The 27,136-nt window shown below is 38.7% G+C and overlaps 1 protein-coding gene across 5 annotated transcripts in view; it reads right to left on the bottom strand.

Moving 5' to 3' along the window:
* Positions 1-312: 312 nt before the first annotated feature.
* The window catches only part of cdin1 (CDAN1 interacting nuclease 1), a 66,283-nt gene continuing 39,459 nt past the window's right edge, over positions 313-27,136 (bottom strand). For 4 of the 5 annotated variants that reach the window (XM_028001249.1, XM_028001252.1, XM_028001248.1 and 1 more), the window contains 2 exons: positions 18,200-18,280; positions 313-3,313 (listed from right to left, as the gene is read on the bottom strand). In XM_028001249.1, the coding sequence (XP_027857050.1) occupies positions 3,145-3,313; positions 18,200-18,280 (250 nt within the window). In that variant the 3' untranslated portion in view covers positions 313-3,144. The remainder of the gene's footprint in view (positions 3,314-18,199; positions 18,281-27,136) is intronic. The other variant, XM_028001250.1, reaches the window with a different exon arrangement.

Genomic DNA, 27,136 nt, shown 5'->3' with positions numbered 1-27,136 from the left:
ATGTATGGAAATTAAAAAAAGTATATTAGGAATATTTAAGCTTTACTTTCTATTTTAGGGACAGTACAATAATTTTGAACAAAACTTCTTCCAAGTTTGGTTCTCTCTGGATGCTTTATTCAGATCAGCTTTCTCCAGATCCAGAGTGTTTTCATGCTCCAGGAAGCAGCCTCTCCAAACCAACCTTACTTGGAAAGCGCCTAAGAGAGTTATTCTTATTGTTGTGACAGGAACAATGAATCTAAAAGTGGTAGGAGTCAGGGGGCAAAGGAAAACAAAACACAAAAAACACACACATCTGGCTCTTAAAAATAATTACATAGAAGCTATTTATTTCTATATTTGCATTGACATCATGGAAATCTTGTCAGCTGACTTTGATGTCGGCACTTGCCTTTGAAGTAGGTTTTTAAAAAAGCTGTATTTAATGTGCACAGCCTAATTTATAGGAGCTGATCCTAGCTACTCTTTGTTGCCACAGCCATCTTGGAAAACAATGACAGGAAGGCTTGAAACTTAAGAGGAACTCAATCTGCTGTTTTCCATTTATTCTGCTCTTGTTCAATGGAGATTTTTTTTCTTCCTCCCTGTGTAAAATAGCTCTGTTTTTGTGTCCAACAGGAGCCATAAACTGATGTCTGAGCATACCATGGCCAGGCAATAGGGTTGAGTTTAACTGGACACATGGGGACAGTTGTTTTGCACCACAAGGGTGAGATGGGGGTAGGGGGGGAGTGGGGCCTGACAGAGGAAGCCACTGCTGCCTGTCGACCCCGTGGTGACCCAGTGGTCTCCTCATGGAGGGATCAAGGCCTAGAAGAGAGCCGGCTGAGGGTTAGAGGTTTAAGGGTAACAAATCAAGCAACACTTTAGGGATATTTAACCCCCACATACCATAACTTTCTAGCTGCGTGAACAGTTCATGCCTGCAGAAATAAGAACACCTATTTTTACTCAGGTTGAGAACTTGCTTTTCAGTGTCAAATTTGACCGTGTAATGAAGACTTCAGAATCACTACTGCCTTATTTTATCACGAGTTGCAGTTTAGATGAACTTTCAGCAGCATAGCAGGTGACATTTGCAAACTACCAACAGAAAACAACGACCTCTCTTGTGTATTTGGTTCAATCCTGCAGTTTGAACAAGGGGAATGATTTTCCTCTCACATAAGGTCCCTCAACCTTTGATTTCCCTCTCTCCTATTGTTTTTGTGTGCCATAATGCGGAGAACCGAGACCTCCTGTAGGCAATGCATTTCTGTCTCTGAAAGCATCACTCAACTTTATGTTCAGGTTCCCAAAGCCCAGCTGTGTGTGTTCTCTCAGCCGCTTATGAAGAGTTCACGAGTTATAAAGATGAGCAACAGACAGTCACTAAATGGTCACCAGACTTTACATGGTAATCAAGTGTTGTGGGTAACTGGCAGGCAGTCACATAACCAAAGAGATGATACAGACTTTACACCTGACAAAGAAATTTGGTTAAACACAGACAAACAAGTTGGGAAGGAGGGACACAAATTCTAAAACACAAAATGAATGGGTGTATTTATCTAAGTGAAGACAGAAATAAAATCTCTAAAAAAATATTTTTAATGTGTTGATTTAAGAAGCAACCTTCTACTTCCCCCTTTTTTATGCGTTACATTGTGTTGCGTTGTGAACCTTGCAAAATAAACTTTCAATGGCTTTGCTCAGAACACCCAAGTTTGACTTCAGAGTAAAACGAGTCATTCAATTCTTTTTTTTTTGTTGTTGAAATTTTTAGTCTTTTCCTGGGATTATTTCACATAAACTAATGTTATGCTCATAGGTTGGGTTACCAGTACCAGACTAGGAATGTTTTAAAAAGTTACAGTTTCAAAAGAATTTACAGTGATATTGTTTCTGTGGTTAAAATAATTTTAATGAGATCAAAAAAAGAAATCTCTAGCTGCTTGCAGCACAGAGCTTTGCAGCGCAGCCCTTCTAATCACATGTTGCATGCACACTGCTGCTCAGCTGGCTGAAAGAAATGTTGACACATCTTCCCTTTAAACCAGAAGTTAGTTTACATAATATATCATCATTTGCTCCCACATGTGTTGGAAACATCTTTGGTTCCCCAAAAAAGTTATTATGTGGAAACTAAAAATGTGCTACCCAGTTATATGCAATATATTTTTGTACAAACTTCCCACTTAAAGTCAATAAAACAATGTTATTTTCCCTTAAGGTTATAATTTGAAAACAGACTTAAAAATATAGGAACTTTTGATAACTTACAATTAGTCATTGCTAATTATAAAGATAGCACCAAAAAATTGAAATAATAATAATAAAATTTTTTATTCAATTAGTTTTTATGTAAAATCATCAGGATCTCAAACACTACATACGATTCTATTCTTTTTGATTTGCAAGTAAATTAAAATGATCAGAAGCTGTAGAACAAATCACTCTGGAAAAGTATTTTCAGTTGGATGACAATATAATTAGCTGAAGCTATATGATTATTAACCAAAAAGTTGCCAACTGTATATAGAAGAGTTTTAAAACAATGTACAGAAATAAGCATGTATGAAGGGTCATTGTGAGGGCAACCCTAATCAGAAATGATCCCGTTTACCCCCCTGCAGAGTGACTGAGAGGGCACAGAGTGACGCAGGTGAGAGACAGGCGCCCACCCAGCCCCCAGACCGCACCGCTCTTATCTGCCCAGTGGAACAGAGGCGGAAGGAGTGACAAAGGCCAGGGCTTGGGGTGCGATAAGAGAGGGTCTTGTGTCCTGCCTCGGCCTTGGCTATCCACTGCGAGAGGCCATCCAAGGGCCAGGTGTTGACCACAAGCCGAATTGGGCTGTGCACCGTCAGATATCCAGAATGCCGTTGTGTGTCTTGCGAGGTTGGCGCAATGAATGGGAGGAAGAAAGACAGATACAGATGGAGAAAGGGGGTCAGGTGGAGTTCAGGGCAGATTCTTGCCAGCTGCATCACGTTGCAGGAAAGCCTAATTGCTTCCGGATCTACAGTAGGAATCTTGCCCTGCATAGTTCAGTGTTCCTGTTCTTCCCAACACCTCACTGCTCCACGTCTTTTGTTCCTTTCAATGGGACGTCTTCATTTCTGGGGGATTTTTTTTTTCCTCCCCGGTTCTGAACTTCTCTCACTCTTTGTCCTCCTTCTGGCTTTCAGACAATTGCTCTAGCTCGGTGGCGTGACAGAGTGTAATGATGTCTGTAGGGAAACAGTCTTTAAGTAGGATACCTCTGTCCCTCTGGCAGTCCAGCTCTTCTATGAAACCATACCAGTAGATCACAAGGCCTGGGCCAAACCTGTAAAACAAACAAAACAAATGTGTCATTGTTTTTTTCCCTACAAGAAACATTTAATCCTATTTATGTCCAATAGTTTTGGTTATTAATTACAGAAATGTCATAGTTAGCTAACATTAATAAAAGATTGAAGAAACAAATGATTTGGATCTGGAGGAGCTACGGTGGCATAAGTATTTCTCTTTAATCGCTATCCAGGCGCCGTCACCATCCACACTAAGTGAAAGATGAAAATCTGTCTAGTACAATGGCACTGAAATAATATTCTGTAAAAACCATAATATTTAACCAGACCTCTGCCTGTCATCATCAGATGCCTTCGGCAAATAAAAAGTCAGCTGGAAAAATAATTTAAAAAACCTAGCTGTCTATAAGTGATGCACTTTATTGCAACAAATATCTTGCCAACCAGTAAAGATGTATACTGTGTTTTTTTTAGCTTCCTGCATTTTTCAATTCTATTATATTTTTTACAAGTATCTAAGCTGTCATTTATTTTAAGAAATGAGATGTATTTATCTGGAAAACGATCAATTCTTCAGTGAGTTTATTTAAGGTAAATTCAAGGCGCAGGAATACTTTTTTATAGCTATAAGCATAGCTCTTACCTGCATCACTTACAGAAATCTGCAAAAGTATTTCTACCTATAAATTGTAAGTGTAATATGAACTTAAATTCATATTACACTTACAAATCTAGAATTGTATGTGACAGATCAAAATGAAATAGTCTATAATTGGTAAGTGTCTAAAACACAAGCACCTGTTTCAGTATTTACAAACAGGTTCTGAACTAGTTTGGATCTGTACTTTATTATTTTCATCACATGTTCAGTTTTTTTCCGTGTAAAACATGAGATGAACGTATGTATTTTTTTCCTCTAAATTTTCGAAGTACAATCTTGATGGTTCCATCTGTACACCTTCTTCTCCATAGATTATGTACATGTGGGTGTCTTTTTTCATTCTCAAATTTTTGACCCTACGTAGATCCAAGTTGGCTCATAATGCCAATAAAATAACGTGAAGGTCAAATGTGATGTTCTTTCCCTTTTTAAAACAGTAAAAAATAATAAAAACCATGGATTCTTTTCCTTCCACTTCGTTTAAGCACTACTTTATTTCCATCACATAAAATCCCAATATAATGCAGTGAAGTCTGTGGCAGTAATGTGACAAAATGTGAAAAAGTTCAAGGCGCAGGAATACTTTTTTTCAAGACATACATAGATCATACATACTCTTTAAACATTACTGCCATGCATAAAAACATGTTGGCGTTCGACTCTGAGCACTTCGCCTCCCTTGTGCAATACCAGATTGTGGGGGCTGACAGAGCTCCAGTCCCAGATACTCCATCCTCAGACAGTTAACAATGCTGTGGAGCCTCTGGAGACCCGGAGAGGAAGCCAGCCAAGGGGCCATGGAGAGCAGTGGAAGTTCAGTTCCAAGGTAAAGTACATAAAACCTTGGACATGTGATCAATCATTCCATGGTGAAATTTTACTTCAACACATGAATGTTTTTTATTTTTTTTACTTTGATAGTGATTTTGGGAACTTTGTCTCTTGTATGGTTACGTGAAATTATTGTAAATACCTTAATGGCTGCCTTGGGAAGAAGAAGAAGAAAAAAACAAGGTTCTGAAAATGTAAAATAAAATTTTTTGGTCTGACGTGTGGGATACGTGTGCTGCGCTGTGTTGACTGGGCCTTGAGGCGGTGCATGTTTTACATACAGCACTTCTGTGGAGACAGACATGTACAAGAAAATATGCGACTATACACAGACCCCTCCCTCCGCATTGGCCCTTGCAGCAGTACATGCTTCTGCACTCTATCCCTGCATCCTACGCTTTACAGTGTGTGATTTACGGTGCTGTATCTAGGAGCAAACAGCCCTGCAGAAAGCCTGAAGATGCACACTCCAAGTTCACCACAATGTCACACACACCCATACACACACGCAGCTCAGCCTCTCAGCACTGCATAAAGCTTAAAGCCCCAAAACTCCCATCATTTCCATGGTCCGCTGCTGCACACGGACACCAATTCTTAATATGGAAATGTTATGGAGACACAATGTAAACATTTACATTAAGGCGATGACTTCTTTTCATTCAGCCGCCATGCTGCATGCATGCTTTCCTGTGCTCTGGACGGGGAGGCGAGGCAGAGCAGAGGAGAAAAGGGCGACTGCTCTCAACTGAGTGGAGAGGGGCAAACCCTCTGAAAAGGTTAAAACTGTACATCAACAGATAAGGCGGTGGTGCACGATACATCATGTCCTGGGTCTGTCAGGGGAGGCCAAGTACAAATTGAAACTAGCAAAATTATAAACACAGGGGAGCCATGCCACCAAGGCCTTTCCATAGCGTAAAGAAAATAAATGGAGTCTGAAACCTGCTCAGCATTAATACAAGTCAATACTATGGGGACCTTGAGGCAAAAATCTTACACATGAAAAAGAAACAACAACAGAGTGGGAGGGTCAGACGGGAAAGACAACGGCAGCCTGATAACTACAACAGAGAGGATTCAAAACAGAATCCATGAGTTGGAAAAAGCAGCTAGAAATGTATACAATAATGCTTTATATACTACTACTGCAAGAGCATATAGACTCTTTGAAGGTCCAACACCAGTGGAAGTAAAAAATAAAGTTCAGTTTTAATTTGTAGGCAAATGATGGGTCTATTATGTAAGCTAACTTTCCTTAACCTGGCATGTGCTCATTACATGTGACCTCTAAGTGAGATAGGCCATCTTCCAATAAACACCCGGCTACGTTAGGAGATGGGGAAATTGTTTGTGAAATGCAGCTAATTTCAGCCAGAAAGCCACTTGACAAGCCTGGGCGTGGATCGCTGCTGCCAACCGAGCTTTCTGTAGTGTTAATGAGTGGCTGGTGGTCACATTTTAAGCAGGTGCCAAGCAGTTTACAGTAGCAGCTTAATGAGAGCACACTGGAACAAAAACTCTTGAATGGTGAGGAGGCAGGCGTTATTAGTGCCAGTGCACACATGCAGAATGCAGTGAAGCAAAGCAACAGACAGAGCCAACCTCTCAGACGACCTCTGAATCTTAAATGTGCATGGCATAAATGCAATACTTGCATAGAAGGGTGGTAAAAATTGCAATACATTAACTAATGAGTGGAGAGTGTTTTAAATAATTTGACCCATGTATTAAACCAAAAAGCAGGATAAACACATGCATGGCAAAAGTTAGTATTTGAGTGTTGTCCCAATTTGAGGTTTCAATTTTTATAAACAATGGATCTCAAAAGTGTGCACTTTTGTCAAATTATTGTTTTTTTGCGATCTGAAAAATTTGATCATGACAAATCAATTCATGCCCCACCTTCCATTTGATCTATATCCTGTACAATGCAACAGAAAAATGTGAATAAAAATAATTAAAAAAAACTAATAATCCTATTTGTATAAGCATTATACATTAGAAAAATACTCTTCTTCATGTTTCATCAAATTATATATCATCTTTTAGCCATAAGATAAATTGAATTTGAAAATGGTCCAGTTATCTCAGAAGGAGTTTTTAAGAGTCAACATTACATTTGACTAAATTCATTTTAAAAACGACATCCGTTTAATTTAGGTAATAAGCCATGTCTGATCAGGCAGCTATTAAGACCTATCACTAAGCGCAAAATACAAAAAATAAAAAAGCTTATATTTATAGGAGTAACAAAACCACATTTTAGAATATATGCATTATAGTAGATCACAAACAATTATATTAACTAATTAGCCGCCAAAGCACATTCAGAGAGTCCCAAAAATATGTAAGAGGAGATGAATGATCTTTTCCAAGTGGACCCATGACAATTGTATTGCTTTTAACTCTAAACCTGTTTGGTGCTAAGAGACCAAAACTTCAAACATACAAAGTGGCAAATGAGCAAAGAAACTGACCACAAGCTAGAAAACCTATTTGTTGCCTAGGTATCATAACTTGCATCTTGCTTGTGCAACAACACATAACTCCCTCAGCAGTTATTTTGCAGTACCTACATTTTACAGTTCTGAATGTGGTGCTTATTGGTGCTGGCCATTTTGCCCCTTTGTTATTTTAAACCTCCTGGATGTTTCACTGCGAACATTTTGGGTGCAAAATGGAGACGTCACCTAGGAGACTGTTTGTGCCAACTTTGACAATGAACTACTGACAGTATTTACCAAAAAGTAAATGGATAAATAGTAAAAATTTAAATAGATTGGAATTAAATGGTTTGCTACAGATATGAAATGAAAACGTTGGAAGCAAGGCATAAGTGGAAAATGGGGGTACAAGTTAGAAATGTGCAAATGGACATAGAAGGACCTAATATTAAATTCAAGGTAGAGTTGACACTTGATTCGAAACAATATTAGAAGAAGTAACTTTGTTTCAATATGCTGAATTTTGTGAGGGAAAAAGAATAAAACGGGCAACAAATTTTAAAATAGATTTCAGGAAATAATTTATTGGTGAAATCAAGATGAATTTACATGCAACTGTAAAAAAAAACCCTTCCTCTTCTAGCATACTACACAGTCACTTTAAACAAACACCCCAGAAATGATTTAGACAGTACAAGCCTCCATCTGGGGGTGAACTCTGCGTCTCTGAGGTCTCTCCATAAAGACCCCTTTGTTTCCAGCCTCCATACATCAAGCCACAAGATACAGCCTCTGAAGTGCTACTAAATATCAGCCCTATATTATTTTAATTTCTTTTTTTGTATTTATTTTGTTTTGCTGAAAAAAAAAGAAAAGAAAATCAGAAACTTTTGAAACAGACAGCACTGAAACCGATCAGGTGGAAAAACAGTGGGTGAAAACAAGCCTGTCTTGAAGATGAGACAACTGTGTACATAGAAAAAGACAAAGCAAATGTGTCTTGGTGACAAATGCCCTGCTCTTTAGAGGTCACCCACTGGGAGTGCATTTCCAGGGCTGGATAATGGTTGTATGATATATTAGTTTTGTGTGGAATTTCAGAATATGTCGGTGATCCGGGGCTTGTATGCCAGGTGATTCGTCCCCTGCAGCTAATCGCTGTAAATCCAACGCATTGTGTATTTTAATGGCCTTACAGTAGCTGTTTGTAACAACTCAGCCTGCTGGACAACGATGACACCCCTGATAAGTAAAGCTTTTGTGCACAAATCGGGTATTTAAAGGCTGACTTTGCCCAGAGGGGCACCCAGGCACAGGGAGGTAAATAATCCCTTGCTGCAAACTATACAACCTACTCACCATAAATAGCAGGAATTGAACAGCAGAGTTCACCTCCCACAGTCAAGGTATTAACATGACTCCAGCTAAGAATAGAAGCCTCCTTTCTTCTTCACACTCCCTGCTTATTCTTTGTGAACAAGTTCAGTGGAGATCACGTATGCTATAAAACAAACAAAGCAGACTGGTAGTCCTCACCTGTATGCTGCAATCACCAAGACCTATGCATGATCCATAATCAGGTTGAAATGAGGGCAGGACATGACTGGCACTTGGAAAGCAGACCATAATGCGGTACATATACTTTAGGGATAGACTGCTTAGAGATTCGTCCAATATATAAGCTTGAATAAAATCTCAGCTTCATACTGCTGCTAAAATAACATTATTACAGTTAAAAGGCTAACTATAAAAAGCATTTCTTATTAATTAGCGCTATAAACATGGACTTAAAAAGATAGAACAAAGACCAGTTGTATTTAGGTGTGCAACATACCTTTTTTTCCGTTTTTCTATCTGCTCATGAGGCATGCCGCCAATAGCTTCTCAACTGTTGCTTTCAAAGAGTGTTACCCTAATTCGACTTGTTCATATTTTTGTGATTAGAGCTGAATTGTTTCCTTTCTTGGAATTAAAGAAAATATATATGAGCCTAGTTTCAGCCAGCTGACAGTGTGCAGTAAGAAATGGAGGAGGGATAAAGTTGCATTTTTTCTTCTTCTCAGGAGGGCAAAACTCACATAACTCTGCTCTCTCAGGAATCTCACTAAAACGACTCTACGACAGTAGAAGACGAGTTCCAACACATTTTCTAAGACAAAATTTAATACTTTATGAAGTTAAATTCTCGGTACTCTCAATTTTCAAGAGCAGGTTTAAAGTATAAAGCCTGCAAAAACTACAGACCATGAAGATGGATGAAATGATTAGTGAATGAATGAATGAATGAATGAACACATGATTGGATGAATAGTTGGACCACAATTCACAGATCCATCTATTTGATGAACAGATTGAAAGATAGATGGATTGCCTGATGGAGGAAAACACAGAAAGAGATTGGAAGGATGGACAGATGGACTTTGAGAACAACCAATAGAGTAACAAATAGCTTGATGGATGAGAAGTAGGATGGTCGGAGTAACTCAGGCAAAAAAAAAAAATTAATCAAATTACATACAATTCTGAAAAACGGCAGAAATCCTGAATGTCTTAGTGGTTCTGAAAGGCTAACGTTAAAATGTTAATGAGTTTTCAGTAGGTGTGGTTATGCAATTATGTGCCTTGTTTGGATAAGTTGGTAATATTTTACACTACCAAATGGGAATAGCAGGTGATTATATGACAATTTGACCCCTGTCAGATTGGTACAAACCTGTCCTTCTGCTGGTGAAGAAAGCAGCTTTACTTTTGCAGCAAAGCATTAAAGTATCCTCCAGTATTCAAATGCAAGAGAGATTTTGGAATAAAAAAAAAACTTGCTACTATCAAAATAAGCATTATGATCAAACTGTGTGTGGGTGTGTTCATCTTCACTTTAAAATTATTTGACAGGATACTGATAAATTCAGGATCAATTAAGTCTCTCAACATTTCTATTCTAAAGCTTTTTTAAAAGTTGATGAGCGTAAATGTTTCCTGAAATTACAGAAGTTTACAGATACATAAGTCTGTTGTTTAATTTGGATACTCAGGTCAACAGACCTTCTTAAGTCATATATAATACACATTTCACCAACTAATTTATATAGTTTCTGCTTAATTATTTAGCATAGTATCTATGCAAATGTGATAATAACTGTTACCTAATGTGTATCTTCTCCAATGACCACTCAGCGCTATCAAAGATTTTATCTCCCGCAATCAGTATCACTTTCTCTGACCTCACTCCCCCCAAACGCTCTAATCACCTCAACCACCTTCTCAAATTAACCAAAAGCTTATCGCCTTACTCACACACCCTCACACAATCTGACAGCTGACTGATTGCTTCAGTTATACATGATTAAGTAACAGAGTTGATAAACATAATGACAGACTTTATTTTGAAAGTATAAAAGTAAGATGGAAAAACCCCGGATCAGGTCTCCGTTTGGGTTGTAAAAGGACCGCAAATATTGCTGCCATGCTTTCTAAACATCCTCCAGTCACGGGGAGGAGCTCCGATCAGTGTTTTGAGCTCGTTAAGTCTCTTAACTGAGCATGTCGCCTAACACATTAGCAGTGTGTATCTGAGGGACAAGTGTTTTCTGTGTGTGTAATGTGGCCTGGTCCCTTCTCAGATCTACTGCGTCATGGTGAAATGTATTCTGACACTCTCTGGTCTGTCATGGAAATGGAGAAAAGCAAACAGGGTGGGATCTGGTTTGGGGCTTTGGCAAGCGTTCAAAAGTTTGACCAAAAGGGAAAGAAGGCATAACACATATCCAAATACTCAGAAGAGCATATGTAAAAAAAAGTTTGTTTGAAGTTAATGTACAACACATTGTTCAAAAAGTGCAATCCTGGACTATTTGTAAACAATACACAGTTTACACTTCACATTACAGCCAAAATATTCAATCCAAATCAAATTACAGTTTGACACAAGGCAATGCACAGTGGTAATGTGGAAGGAAATCAGCCGTGTTTTTTGAACTTTTTAACCAATAAAAATCAGAAAAGTGAAGCAAAAACCCCCCCCCAACAAAAACAACAAAAAAATATATATGAAATATGTTACCTCAAGGATGAATAAATAACATTTCAATTTGTACATTTTAAAAGGTATACTTCAGCAATGGATGTTAATTTACAAAATTCATTAATATTTGAATGTTGTAAGCCATATAACTTCTAGCAGAGGTCAACATTCATATAGTCATTACACACCTGATCTCATGATATTGACTCTCCATCCTCAGTAAAGAACCTTTAGATCTTGACAATGGCTTGATCTCTTCAACTACAAAACACTTAGTGGGTATCCATTAAGAGTAGATGGCAATATCAATTAGAATAACTATGTTACACCCAGAAGACCTTAAATATATTACAAAGAAAAAGTAAAACCAAGAATATACTGTAGAGCTTAGGCTGCTTTCAATGTTTTTAGTTTCTAAAGTCAAACATAGTCCACGGCAATAATGTAGATCTTTGCCCAGGGAGTCCTTCTGGCCTTTGATGGAGCCACATGTCTGAATATTCTACTTCGAGACGGGAAGTTCCCCACGCTGGTGGGTGAGCCGGCTAGGGGGGGTTAGAGGCAGCCCTGTCAGAGGACCGCATCGTCAGGGGGATACATGCTCCTTTAACCTGTTATTGTGAACTCCCAGCAGCCCTAGCCGATAATTGCCACCTGTCTCTTGGGGAAACACAGTCAAAGGAAAGCAGAGGGACGGCCATTTTGTGTCTGCCGCTGCTCCTCGCCCCTGCACGGTCCTGGGCCTAATCTTGCCCTTAACCCTAGCTGCTAATGTGTTTTCAATTTAGGATGTTCCCCCACTGCTACAGGCATGGCCCTAATCAACAACAGTTTGTACTGTAACCTTATCTGGCCTCGCTAGGGCAGCGTCAGCCTGACCGGGCGCCTGCAAATCTGATGCGTCCAGCAGAGTAAAGTGTTTATATGTATGGATATCATGTTTATACGTGAGGTCATAGGATGTGGACCTTCCACACACATGCAAGCCACAGATTCAGCGCCACTGATCAAAATTGGACCAAGTCACAAATGGAGCAGGAAGTTACTGAGTGAAGGACATGTACACATTTTATGATTAATAATTTAAAAAAGGTAGAAATACTATTATATATAAAAGAAAAATAAGAAACAAGAGACGGTAAAATAAAGGCAAAGTCACAGAATGAAAAAAATGTCCCATTTGAGACAGAAATGTTCACATAAAATCCCTGATAAGAACAGTTTAGAAATAACCATTTTAAAATCAATGCAAATTCTTTAATTAACTTATTCCTCCCTTTTAATCCCCTGGCTTTAATCTACAATCATCTCAGTGCAGCCAGAATTAAAAGTCACAGTAGGGCAGGTGTGAATGTTGGCTGTGTAGGCCTTCTGACCCTGGCATCCATGAGAACAACTCTGCCCCAAAATTAGAGTCAGGTCTCTAATGTCTCCCAGAGAGAGAGAGAGAGAGAGAAAGAAAAAAAAGAAAAAGAGAGAGGCCTGGCTTTCATCCAAGTCAGCACCTTTGGAAGTGCAGTCGTATTACCACCACTAAATCAACATGTCAGCGCCCGGCCCACTGAACTTCTTCACCCAGACTCAACAGCTTAAGGCTATTCTGCACAAATAATGAACTGTTGAGGAAGGCTATCTTTTCGCTAAAACAGACAAGAAACAAACTAAAGAGAATCCTTGTATGTGCATATGATGTACTCTCTGTTCTCGTTTCAGTAAATCAGCCAAAACTCACTAGAGGTTTCCTGCAAACCCATTTTGGTCTGTGTGTCCAGGCTGCATCTGCCCGGGTTGAGTTTGGAAGCGAAGGTCCGCAGAAATCTGTGTGCTTACTCGGCAGTTTGTTTACATTCCTAAGGGTAATTTTAGCCCCCTGGGGGGAGCAGAGCAGGAGGGCTAACATGTCGTTGGGGCTTGTCAGTGTTCAAGCAGCCGGCGCAGTGGCGGCACCTAGACATCTGGGTGGTAGGTAAATACACACATACAGACAGACCCCCTGTAGAGAACAAAAAGAAATACTTCATCTTAGGTATTATCCGACTTACGTATCTCTTTTTGTTAAGTTATTGTTAGTATGAAGAAATTTAAGGAGCCAATCGGAGTGTTTTACTGGATATCAATTGCTCTTTGACAAATGTATAGCAATGAGTGGCCAACAGAAGCAAGAATCTAGTCCTGCCAAAAGGCCCGCTGCAGGACACCATTAGCTTTGGACAACATAGGCTAGCCCCAGTGTTTTCACAGAAAATCTGGAGAGCAAATCTAATTTTATTGTCGTTTTTAGAAATTTACTAAGCAAACACGTCAATAATCTCTCCACAAGAAAAGCAAAGGGCTTTTGTGTGTGTGCTGGGATTTGTGCTCCTCCCGGAGAGGTCCTTTCCAAGGGCAAGGAAGCAAAATGCCTGTTGTGTTTGGTATGTTTGTGTGTGAACACACAGGTAAGAAAGAAGGAGAGGGACAAAGAGATAGGGAAGGAGGGAAGAACGGAGCGACTCTGAGCTTATCGAAACTAATTAGGCAAGGGATCAGGATGGAAGTTAAATACTGAGCTACATGTAATGAAAGAAGCAGAGTGGGGGGACATCTAAGGGTCAGACCCACACCAAACAGCGGTCCTCAGGCAATCTGGTATTGATTTTCACTCGTTTGGGGATGAAGGTGGACGGGAGGGAACCATGGAGAGGCAGTGGGGCAGAGTCTAAGGGTCTCGCGAGTTGTCAACTTGACAGTTTAACCCCTTTTGGAGTAGAACAAACAAACAGAAGGATCTCCTGGGCTGACAGCGTTGATCTGTCATTGCGATGACACTGCAAAGCCCCACACAATGCCCACACAGGAGATGCGAGTGGGGAGGAAAGAAAGGGAGGGAAAGTGAACTGATACAAATATGCACAGACACGTACCTTAAGCCCATGAAGATAGGACTTAGCCTTGGTCACATTTAAATATTCTAGACGATTCAGAGAACAGCACTTTGGATTCTACAAAGTGTTGCTTGTATGATCAATAAAAGCAACCTGATTTATAAGAAATTCTATGCTGCATTGTTTGTATGGTTTATACTCCTCTGGGATACATATCTCAGATTTTATTTATTAAATTCCTGTTAATGCTGCAAACCTCTTTTCACTTTAAAATTGATATATTTCAGAGTTTATAAGTAGAACACAAGGCTTTAATCCCAACCTGTGCTGTCTCTTTTTATTATCTCAGAGGAAATAAAACACAAAAGTCTGTGAAATCTATTACAGTTACAATTTTCTGTGGAGTTTGCAGCAGCTTGGTATTAGTAGCAGGGTGTAGTTGCTGTGACAGACTACTTGGTTATAGGTTTATTGGAGAAAAGTATTTTCATCATTTTCATATAAATAAATGGAAGCATCTCTCTCACTTTCAGATAGAAACTAAAACATGAGCTAACAATGCTACAGAGAGGGAAGCTGTAGTACAACCCATTTTGGACTCTAGAGTGTTGACAAAAAAACAAAAAAAAGGCTAGATCGACTAACTTCGAGGTACATAATTTATATAACAATAGTGTGACAATGAAGAACCTTTGAAATATGGTTAGGTTATAACCGCTCACAATCTAATAGTTCATTGCTCAGCTCTATGTGAAACATAACAAACCAGACATGGACTGGTTACTAGGATCATCGTGTACTAAGATTTTAAGTGGCTATGCTACCACTGCTAAAGTTGCTCAGCATTATGTTTTTGCAAGGCATCTCCAATTATTGAGAGAAAGGTTAACTGTAACGAGTTCTCTCCAGCGGCAGTACAGATTGACACAGCCGCCCTCTCTCCTCACCTGTCCCTATGTACCAACTCCAAATGTGCTGAAACAAGACAACAGTCTTTTTCTTGCTTGGAATAAAAAAATTGGTTGTTTGGAAAGGTCTTTTCATACTTCTTAACTTGAGACTAAAATTGATGCCTGAATCATATTGGATTTTAAGTAATAACATGTTTTATTTTTTTTAAAAAGTGAACGGAATTGTTTATTTTTTTTAACCAGCATTTCTCTTTCATATGCTTCTTTAACTAACTTGAGTAGCTACTATAGAATGGAAAAACCTTTAATTTGATTACTTGATTAATCATCAGAATTATGGCTGGATTAGTCAATTACTAAAATAATCATTTACAACATGCTTTACAGTAATATTTAAAATGAGTTGACAGCTTGCTTTAGTTGCAAACTGTTGCTACAGTTTCATCTTTCACTGCTCAAGAAGTAAAGACGTCACAAATAAACACCATTCTAAACAATCTGAGAGACACACAGACGTTGGTGCTCCTCTCTTATCATTCACTGTGCGACCTGTCACCCTAAGCACCTTCCCTCTCATGTCTATAAACATTTGAAGACCTCTCTCACTCTTCCCTCAAGACTGCCTCATTGTTCTGTCACATTGCCAAAGGGGACTCCATTAGCCTGGCCAACTCTCACTTATACTTAGCACACTGCCACACACACACCCTGACACACCCACACATGGGATGGTGGATACTTTCCACATTAAATTAGAGTGGCCCCTACCCTCCTTGTTATGGCCTGGGAATGCTCCATCATCACGGATGCTACGGGGTCCCTCACTTGTCAGAAGTTGTCAGACAGATAGGGAGTCTGGATACACACAGCTGACAGGTAATCTTAATGTCTTCAATTAGCCCAATTATGCCTGTCATAAACAATTCGATAAGTGCTCAACCAACACAAACAGATAAATGCACGCATAAGAGCGCAGAGACGCACAAGCTCACACACGGAGGTCTGCAGGGTATTAATGAGAAGGGTAATGGGTATATCAGTGGACGGTTGACTTGCTTCTCGTATCAAGCAGGGGTGTGTCCCCATCCCTTGCTCTCAGCTGTGCACTGTTTGCTGCAAGCGGGTCACTTCAAATTGTACCATCTCCTTTCATTAGCACATTGCCGAATGAGAATCTGAAAGGCCGTGACAAATCGTCTCAAAATTCATTTGAGACGAGTGGGAGCAGATTGCCTGAAGCAGGTGCTATAAGGGAGATAAAACAAAAGCAACACCTTTGTGAAGCTCTGTGTGTGTATGTGTGCCTGTGATTTCTCTTTGTGTATTTGAGTGCGAGAGGGCTTTTTTCCTGGTCTTCAAAATCTGTTCCCCTCATTGCTATGGTAAATGGATAACGACAGAAGAATACCCTAAAAAAACACAACCTAGGGGAACACAGGAGAATCGGCCATGTGTGCACATGGCGTCTTCAGAAAGATGTCGTCTTATCTAAATATTACTTCACTAGCAAATAAATCATTCCAACACCTGTATGTATAAGACATATCACTGTTAACCATGTTTAATTATGGCCTCCCTTTTTATAATGTCTTATTTAGTGAAGAATTAGCAAGTTGACAACAGTGACCTTACCAACAACTGCATGTACCCTTTCACCCCTCAGTCTAATTATAAGAGGCATTTCTGACAACTACTGGTTGTCTAGTAGAAGTGATAAACTTTCATATTCTTTGTAAGTCTGTGTTATGTGGTTTAATAAAAGAAACTGCTTCTGTCTTGTTAAATAATGGTTTTTTTTTGTTTTTTTTTTACAAAAACACTGTTGAGGTGTTAATCATAGTTCTAAAAGGTGAGCTTGGTGCTAAAACTGTGCACATCAAAACAACACAACTACAATCAGGCATGGTGGAAGGAGCATCACTCTTTGTTGTGAAGAGGGACGCATTGTGAATGACTACAAATATGAATCACCGTTAACATAAATCTATCAGGTTTATGCTAAAAAGCAGAGAAACTTTATGGTTCAGCAAAAAATGACCCAGAGCAAACACTTCAATCAATAAACAGATGGCTTTAGCAGAATATTTAACTTCTGGAATAGCTCCAGAAAACCAGACATGCACGTTAATAAAATCACATTATTTAATTTTTTTTCTCAAAAATATTTCAAGTTGGTTTTCAGTTAGATTGTAAAGGTTATAGGTCATCTTAAAACAGCTCTGAATTTATATTTGTTTCTTTATAAATGACAGAAATTTTACAATAAGTGTGTAGACCCTTAATATCGACTGCAAGTTCACGAAAAATGTATTTTAACATCCATTTCTATTTACAAGTCAGTTTATTACAAACTGTTATTATCAATATTTGAACAAGAAATTTCTAATCAACAGAGACTTGTTCTCGAGAAAAGGGGCTTTCAACACTGCTTTATTCTTGGGGTTTTAGAAGGTAAAAAATAAAAGATACATGTGCCACTTCAAAGAAGTAAAAGTAGGACAAGCAAGGAAGCTATACTCAAAGATTTTGATGAATCTGACTACTTCTGACTCTCACCCAAAGTGATGGCTAAAAAAAATTGATAGTGGGGTGGGGGGGATATGGGGGAGGAGAGGAAGAAAGAGGGCCAGGAAGCAAAAAGCCGTCACAGGGAAGTTGTAATAGGAAATTGCTTTTGGCAACTATTTGTTCAAGCACCAGATTTTTTTCGTCTTTATGCCAACCCAGCGAGCCCCCATTGGAAAACAGGGCAGGTCCCCCTAATGAGTAATCTATTTCAAAGAAGTCGTGTCTGGGCATGACAGTTTACTGAGAGGCTTGAAGAACTGGTAATTACCAGTGTTACGGGGCAATTAATGCATATTACACTGCGGCACTCATGGCGGTGACTGTCAGCTCCCCAATAAAAATGAGCACTCTTCAGCTAAAGGGTGACATTAATTGGGCCCTTAATGACTATGCAGAGGAACCAAGCCAAATAGGAACAAAACAGGGGACTCACTCTGACACTAGCAGAGGGCTGAAAATTGGACTAAAAATGAGATTAATTGCTGTTTAGAAAAAAAAGATGGGAAAAGGTGGTGAGGGGAAGGGGGAGAAAGAGGTTGAAATTATAGGGTACAGAAAGCAAGAACTGTTCATACAGATGACAATTCAATTAATTATTTTACACTGTATTTTCTTTACCTTAGGAAGTGTCGACAGGACTCTGACCCAGTTGGGGGTTCTGATATGTAGCTCATTGCATTCCAGCTCCACATTCTAAAGCTACAACACAGAGTCAGATGGTGGCATGTTCAATATGATAACATGTCAAGAGTCTCATCAAAAGGTAGAAAATTAGGAATGAATAGTTGCCGTACTTTAAATAAATATTCACACCTTTTTTTATATTTCTACACATAAAATAAAAAAACTGAAGGGTATTATTAATGTTATTAATGGAAATTAAAAATATAGACTCAGAGGCGGCAAAGGACTTGAGACTTGGGCGGAGCTTCATTTTCCAGCAGGATGACCCTATACATAGAGTCACAACCACAATAGAATAGTTTAGATGAATAGTTCTTAATGTGTTAGAATGGTCCAGGTGAAGTCCACAACTACATTTGACAGAATTTGTGAAAAGGTTTGAAAATTAATGTTCACAGATATCTTCCAACCAAACTGAACAACAAAAAGTTCAGTAAGAACATGTGCAAAGTTGAAGGAAACAGTACAAACGTTGCAGTTGTAATGCCAACAAAATGTGGTCAACAAAATATTTACTGAGTATTGGCTGAATGCAGGGCATAATTTCAGCATTATATTAGTACAAGAGAAAAACAAAAACAACAACAAAAAAAATCCAAAAACACACATAATCCTCTCACTTTATTACTTCATGTTGGTCTATCACATAAAAACTCAGTACAGTACACTGAAATTGGAAAGATCAACGGTATGAATAATTTTGCTAGGCATTAAACATGTACATAAATAAGTATATCTAAAGGAATGATTAATGAAAGATAGATTTCCTGTAATGGTCGTGAAAATTTGTGTTAAAAACTAGCATTTTCGGTTTTCACAGTTTTCTTAGAATGCCTTTGGTATTTAGTGTATATTTCTATTAAAAGAACCCTTAAAGAATTAAGCAGAACTTTAATAACAGTGCAGACGTTCCACCCCCAGCAATGTTTGTTTGGAAAAAGATCAAGGATGTAGCAGAAGCATAAGTAACTCTGATTAATGTTGCTAAAGCTAGGCACGTACCTGAATATGCAAGGCCCAAACGCTTAAAAAAAAAAATAAATCAGCATGCAAAACATGCCGTCATTTGCATACATTTTTGATTCTGGATTTCCTTGCTATTTAAATATTCAGTTAGAAATAGTCCAGCACTGCCTCTTGCGCTGTCACGCTGCACACTCACACTGTCATTGGTCCTGATAGAACTACTCGTCTTCAAAGGGAGCTTTGCAGTGGAGAAGCAAATATTTGAATTGCAAAAACACATCATTTTCCGAAGGAGGGCGGGCGAGGGATTCAAGACAACTTTTTAGAGGTGAAATACGCTCCCAACCCCCAGCAAGCTAACCTACTGTGCACAGCACAAAAAAAGTCAACATATTCATCGCTTTAGCGCTCTCCTCGCTAATTTACCATATCCAAATTTGTGTAATGGGATATGACATATTTTAGAGGGGATTGCAGGGGGAGAAAAAAACTTTAATTTGAGGAGAGAACCATAAAATGTTTAAGCTGCTCCCGTATTTAACTGAAATCCACCGTATAAATCCGGGTTCTCAGACACCCTGACATGGGTTTGATTATAGACTGAAGTGTAATTAGCTGCTTAAGTTGTCCTCTGCAAGGTTGGAGTGAACCTTACTACTATCCTCACCAGATCTTTCAGAGGCCTTTAGTTTCTTACAGGGGTATCTGTCTCATCCAGATGCAGCACAGCAGGTTTTCAGGCTAGTTTACATGCATGTGCTGCAGGAACAAATCTGATAGTTTGTAAATTATGCAAAAACTAAGTGAAAGCAAAAAAAAAACAACTTTTTCCTGTTAAGTTATTTAATTTATGGCATATCTCAAAGTATAAATGATGCCATTTGATGTCAGAATACATGCATCACTTTACCATGAAGGCAAGGAAACTGTTATTTGAATTATCATAAATAAAACTAAATATCACAGTTTAGATCCCTGACAAAAATGTGAGAAACATTCAACACTGCCTCTTTTTAGGAATATGTAAATATGACAGTTTTGTATCGTGATAACCTGGGGCAAATTGATCAGTTATTTGAATCATCATGGTTTTGTCCAAATGAAATTAAAACAGGGTTCCTGCACAACATATATCAAAATTCGGAACTTCGTCAGACTGACATTCCCAGAGATTTCACTCCTTCAAGTCAATTTTAAAAAAATAAAACATCACAATACATTCATGGTTTTATATATTTATTTATACAGTGGTAAGAGTTTAAACATCTATATAAATTTATCAAGAGTGAAACATAAATTGTCCATTAATTTGACTACATTACTACACCTGTTATATTAAACATGATTCTAAATCATACAAAAATAAGAATTCCAATAAATCACATTTTTAGTGAAATTCTGAAAGGTAAATGTGAACTGACATTAAAAATCATCGCTATATTACGTTATATTGCAAAAGGTTATTTCGGCTTGCATACAAAATCAAACTTTTTGTAATTGTTGCAGTATGAAATGTAAGATGTTCTATGATTAAATGCCAAGAAAGCATCAAATCAAAATCCATCGACTGAATTGAAAAGAAGAGTTTAATTAGGGCTGGGAATGTAACACATTCATTTTGAATGAATAATTACATGGATTTTAAGAAACAGCTAAAAACATCCAGACAGGTCATTGCTTAATATGTTTCTTGCTTTAATTGTTCTGCCTTTGTGAAGCACTTAGTAATCAATACGTTTGTGAAAGGTGTTAGGGTAATATTATTTATGCAATTATAATAATTGCATAAAAAACTTTAATGCATTTTTTAAAAACACATACAAAAGTTCTGCCTGGAATATTTATAGATATTCTTCTCTGGTACGCCCCTAAATCAAATGCACAAGTGACATCCACAAACAGTAGTGATGGACAATAAAGCTGCTTCTCCTGGTTCACTGGGAAGTAATTTTTCATAAAAAACCAACAAACCCCCCCCCCCCCCCCCCCCCACACACACACACGCACACACCCACACAAAAAACATCTGACACCAAGAAAGACTATTGTTGTGTGGAAATTGTGCAAAAAGGAGCAAGAACAGACGTCCACCAATGCTGATGTCAGTGTCCTTAGTTCACATCTCTAAGGAAGTATTTTTTTCAAAGAAGTTAGATGCATGATCAGAGGTTTCAGGAACATTTTAAAACTAAATAGGTATAATAAGACTTTGCACTAATATGTTGGTTGAATAATCTAAATGACAGATTAGCAGAAAATATCTCTCTTGCTGAGCTCATGTCTATTTAATAATTTAACAGCAAAAAAGGGGTTTAGAATTGAAAATGCTGCTTAGAAGTTACACACACAGTTTTCGATTAAATTGCAATTAATTAATTACAAATCCTGCAAATAAGTATTACCATAACAAATTTCAATTGTTCCACTTGCAAAGACATTGTAAGCACTAACCAGAGCGGTTCACAGCCCAATCCTACCAACAGTCCAACCCTCTGGTGGCCATCTCCTGCAGCACCAGTCTCTACGCAGACAACCTGGAGACAGGTCTGAGCAGAAATCAAACCTGAATGATGGATAGCTTTACCACACAATGACCTCTGTCACTAGGCTTTTGCCCTAAATCAATGTTGCTGATAAGAGCCCTGCCCCAATGCTTACCTTGATACAAACCTTATCTTTGGCAGGAGGAAGTATGAGTAATAACTAAAGACAAGCAACAACAAAACCACTAACCCTACCTTGTCAAACATAATTTACAATCTATATCCTTTTGCTCCCCTCTCTGCAGCAGTTAAACAGTAATTATGAGAATTGGAGCAGCGAGTTTGGAAGATTAACCTGTAGGCAGAACTGTTCAAGTATCTGGGCTGCAAATGAGGCACATTTTTATAAGAAGACAGCCAAAAGACTGATGAACCCCCGTCTGGGTTGCCAGCATGCACAAATTAATTTGCAAAGTTATGAGTAAGAGTAAGGGTAAAGATTGAGGTTTAAAGGAGAACTGACAAGAAAAAGAGGTAAAGACTTTATGAGAATTACTGCACTGAGACCTTTCAGTAGTTTTTCATTTGACTGCACATGACAATTTGTGTGTATGTGTGTGTGTGCAGAGTAGCGCAAGAGCAAGACTTCCAGGCAGGCAGAACAGAGAGGGAGACCAAACATGACATCAAACATCGCAATTACCTGACCCCTCTCTCTCTCTTTCTGAGTCAGACTAAAAAAAAACCAGCCTTTAAAACTCTGATTAAAATATGTTTGCGTTCTCATTCAAAATGACATTTGACAAGGTTAGTAATATTTCAACTTACTGCAAAAACATTCCTCTAGACATAATCCTTTTTTCCATTACTTTGTAGGGGTGCAGGTAACCTCAGAGTGTGTTTCCCATGAACTCAGAGCTTCACTTTAAAAACAAAATGACCAGGAGTGTAAAAACTAAGAGGGAGTAGCTCTAGAATTCACTTGTGTGTTTTGTTTCAGCCACAGAGGTGAAGCTAATGGTTTTTGATCCCTATTCAGGGCATTAATCTCCTTCTCTAATTTAAACCAGAACACATTCCAAAACAAAGCGTTTTTTTCCTAACCTCCATCAATAAGTATGGAGTCTAAGGAGGCGTGGATTCTTGTCAGATCTGTGAATAACAGAGATTCACCGATCAGTCTGCACCTCACGGACACACATTTCCTGTTTTCTTACAGGTCTAACCTGCAGATCCAGATTTTGAGCAAATTTTGAGGATTTGAATTTAATTAAGAAAGATAATCTCCATCTATCACAGTACATCTCTTTAGGGGATACTTCCATAAATAGTTGGAATTCTCAAGTTTTAATTCCTTTAATGAATTAAAAATTAAACAAATTCGTCAGCATTTGACTAGCTAATCACCGAGCAAAGCCAAGCAAGCAAAATTTTGAGGATTTTAATCTCTGGTGCATCTCTAGTGAATAACGTTCCTCAAACTGTTAAATCTCATCTTCACCAAACACAGAGAGGGGGTGAAAGCAACTGTACAGAGGTGATACGTCAGTTAAAACTTTCACTCAGAATAATTGAACTTCAAGATTATTTTCCTAATGCACCACTCAGAAAACTTGCAAGAACAAGAAGCAAACAGTCACAGAGTCTGCCGCCAGTTCTGATAAATCAAGCTGGATGAAAGCAATGAAAAAAAAGAGAAGAAAACTAGTCAGGCCAAAACTCTGTCTTAAGTTTAATACAGTTTTCACAATCATTCCAGTGGCAGCAGAGAAGAATGCGAAGTGTCGGAAAATGCAGTGAGTCAGCCCATAGCTTAGTTGCAGCTGCGCTCAAATGGAAGTGGCACCTCCTATCAGAGGCCTTTCACCAGACAACTCTATTCTGCCCGTTCTCCTCGTATCCTCGGTGACAACCTTTGCAAAAAATAAGAGTGGTCATTTAAAACACGCACCCGTCATCTTGGAGACGGATTCTGGGTGTAACACAGGGAAAGATACATGGTGCAAATGTCTGTGCCGATATAGATATCAGTCAAAATGAGAAATAGATTTCTGTGACATCTTTGTGGCGGCTCTTCAAAGAGGGCAGGTCAAACCCCCCCAAACTCTGAAGAGTTTCTGTTTCACATGTTCCGAAATGTATGCCTCTGTTATCTTGCATCAGTCCAAGGGAAAAAAAAAAAGAGATTGGGTTGCGTTCTTTTAAGCTCTCCGATGTTGGAACATCACATCGACAGCAGAAAGAAATGGACTGTAGATCAAGTAATTACTTTAACTCCATCTACCCATGTTCCAACTTTTGCTCACTAAAAACCAATACTAAGAAAATAAATAATCTGCAATCAAGACAGGTGGACTTTTCTTCAAACCGAAAATTGAAGACAAATCTTTTGACCTAATGGATCTTCAGCTTACACCCGAAGAATTGATGAGCAAAATCAGAAGGTCAATACTTGGACAGAGGCTCCTCGTGTGTCTTTGATTACACAGTCCTCCTAAAGAACAGGCAGACAGAGAAGTTTAAGCTATCAAGCAATCAGACCGCCCGGAGACGTGAAACTCACACCGCCGGGAGGAAAGGGTGAGCGCTTCCCGGGTACAAGGATTTGTGGGGGAGGGGGACGAACTGATGTATCCAAAGCATCTCTTTTAATGGAGATGGATGAATCAGTATCAATCACGTTTTCTTTCTTTGTTAGCATTATAAAGGCTTATTAAAGTGATGTAGTTTTATAATTAAAGCCTCAGCAGATAGTTCAACTGATGAACTGATATTAGCCTGTGAGCCCATCTTCAAATTGAAAAGGTCTAACCTTACACCAGAACCAGAACTTGTTGGAGTCTCACTCAAAGTTCAGCTGTTTGCTTGTAACTGATGCAGGAACGAGCCCATCCATGGAGTCTGTGAACTGTCACTCTCTCTTCTTCAGTACATAAAGCTTTTTAAAAATTTTTTTTACTTCAGATATTTCTTGGACCAGTCTAGATGCTTTAGCTTGACCTCCTTAGGCTGCACCCTCCCTCATTACACGCCATCTGCTATGCTTCAATTTATCAGCCATTCAAGTTAATCCAGCTTGCCATTGGAAGATATGCCTTAAAATTATACGGTCAAAATGCCCACCTACCTAATAACTGTGCACACACTGTAAACATTTAAAGTTGTGCTGTATCATAACAGTCAGCCCATGTTAAATAGAAATTATATACTTTATGACTTGGATTATGTTACAAGTAGTTTGAATATTTTTATGCTTTTCTTTTTCAACTAAAACTATTTAGACTATGTTTTGCATTTGCTTTGTATTTTTACTCAAAGTTATACTATGAGTTATACTCATTCTGGATTGTGTCTAGTTCCGGTTTTACTTTCAATGTTCAATGTATCCAAAGTTTTCCTTTCATTTTCCCAGCATTTCAATCAACAGTTTTTTAATCATCCTTGTCTAAATTTTAAGCTCAGTTACAGCCAAGACAAATTTAAAAAATGAAAACCCAAATTCAGAGTTACACATTTGTGCATCTATTGTGCAAATGGAATTATATTTTTGCAAGTGACACTACATCAAGAAGGTGCTTGTTCAGCATTAAATCAATTCACATTATACAATTTATTATAGTGTTAAATGTAACTGAAATAAGGCATGTGAATGAAAACAAAAGGGAAAAAAAACAAGGTTATGTGAGGGACAGAAGGCCTATAAAAAGAAGTCCACTGTCTTGGTTATCTACAAGGAAGCACTTATCACGAGCAGCCAGGTCCACACTGTGACTGATGGCCCCTGCAGACCATGAGTACGAGCACATTATCTGGTCCACACAGAGCTGCTCGTTAAACACAAAGGCAGAAATATGAAGCATTGTTTCCCTGATTGTCACCCTGTGAAATATTTTATTTATTTTTGCGCTTAAAAAAAGAACGAACACTTAATGCTTTCATACCTAAAAACTGAGACAAAGTAATTGAAGTGCAGCGTGTAGTGCTGCCTTGAATCCACATTTCTGGCTGGTGATGGTAAAATGGAATATAGGGGACATTTTCTAAGCATGCTTTTGGCTACTTAGTATGATTGCTGATCATATCCATACCTTTATCACTTCCTTTATGACACTTGTGTCACTGTTCTTTAATAACTGCAAAGATCTCAATTCCGCGCAGCTTTTGGATGTATTAAAACAGGAGCCAGATCATCGACATGCAAGAAACAAATCTGCAGGAAAGACATGATTCTAGGACATCAATATGGACTTGTTTCAGCGAGTATTTCTGAAATTCAGTTGAATCTAGTCCATGAAGAATGAAGGCAGTGCTAAAGGAAAAGTGGTCATACTTGGTTATAGCAGCGCGTAGCTTATAAAGTGATCGGTGAGTGTATTTAACTCCAAGTACAGAAAATACTGGTTTAAGTTTAATATCAAGTTAATGTAGACTGCAATCCCTTTTGTGATTCATCTGTTGGAGTGACCACTACAAAATGTCTGCATGTGTCTTGGCCTCTTTTCGGTATCCTTTTGATAAATGCTGCTGACTTCTTGCTCAAATAAAACCCAGAAGGTCAATGTAGAGAAAAAAAGGGGGAAGAGACAGCAAGATAGAGAAACTGAGGGTGAAAAAAAGTGTCTTTGCAACTGTGACGACATACATTGTGAAAGCTGACAAAAAAATGCACGTTCATCTTAAAAAAGTTCCATAGCAAAACAGGAATTTATGGAGTAGACATGCTCACACCTCATTTTACTCTAGGCTCTCCTCTCCATCTCCGAGTGTCAGTGGCAATGCAGAGACAGGGGGAGGAGTATATGCTGCTGCCGTTCCCGCTCCTCGTTCATACACACGGCGGCCATGTCACAGCAGCTCTTACGCTCGGCGATAAATGACAAATTTGGATAATGCGCATAAACAATCCGACTAAAATAAACAGCAGACACGGAGGCTTAACCTGAGCTAAATCCTCAGGCTGCTACAGCCCTGCTAGTGACGATTACACCCCAGACGCCTTAAACAATGCGCCAAGACGCACACCCTTAAAAGCATGAAATCCTTGAAGCATCAGAGCCGACTTGTCATTTGCCATTAATATTCCACTTTGCTTGGGCTTTGGGGGCCAGCATTGCACTTTTGTGTGCTGCTGTGCCCTAAAACAAACACTTGCAAAGCCCTTGAGGAGTCACCACAGTGTAGCTATTTTTCTAGCGGAGGAATATTCTACAGGAGGATGTCATAACAAAGGAAACAATAAGAGAGGCCACGCTCCTGCACTGCATGGGGCACCATTTATTATATACAGGAAAAAGGCAATGTCACTTCTCTACCTTAACTCAGGAAAACTGAATGATGAATATTTTAAAACAAACACATAAATCAAGTCACCAGACCTGCATTTATAAAAAGTAATCGAGAAACATTGCTGAGGTATTTACGT

The sequence above is a fragment of the Xiphophorus couchianus genome, chromosome 19 (genome assembly GCF_001444195.1).
Source record: "Xiphophorus couchianus chromosome 19, X_couchianus-1.0, whole genome shotgun sequence".
Lineage (NCBI taxonomy): Eukaryota > Metazoa > Chordata > Actinopteri > Cyprinodontiformes > Poeciliidae > Xiphophorus > Xiphophorus couchianus.
This window is presented reverse-complemented; position numbering and strand designations above follow the sequence as displayed.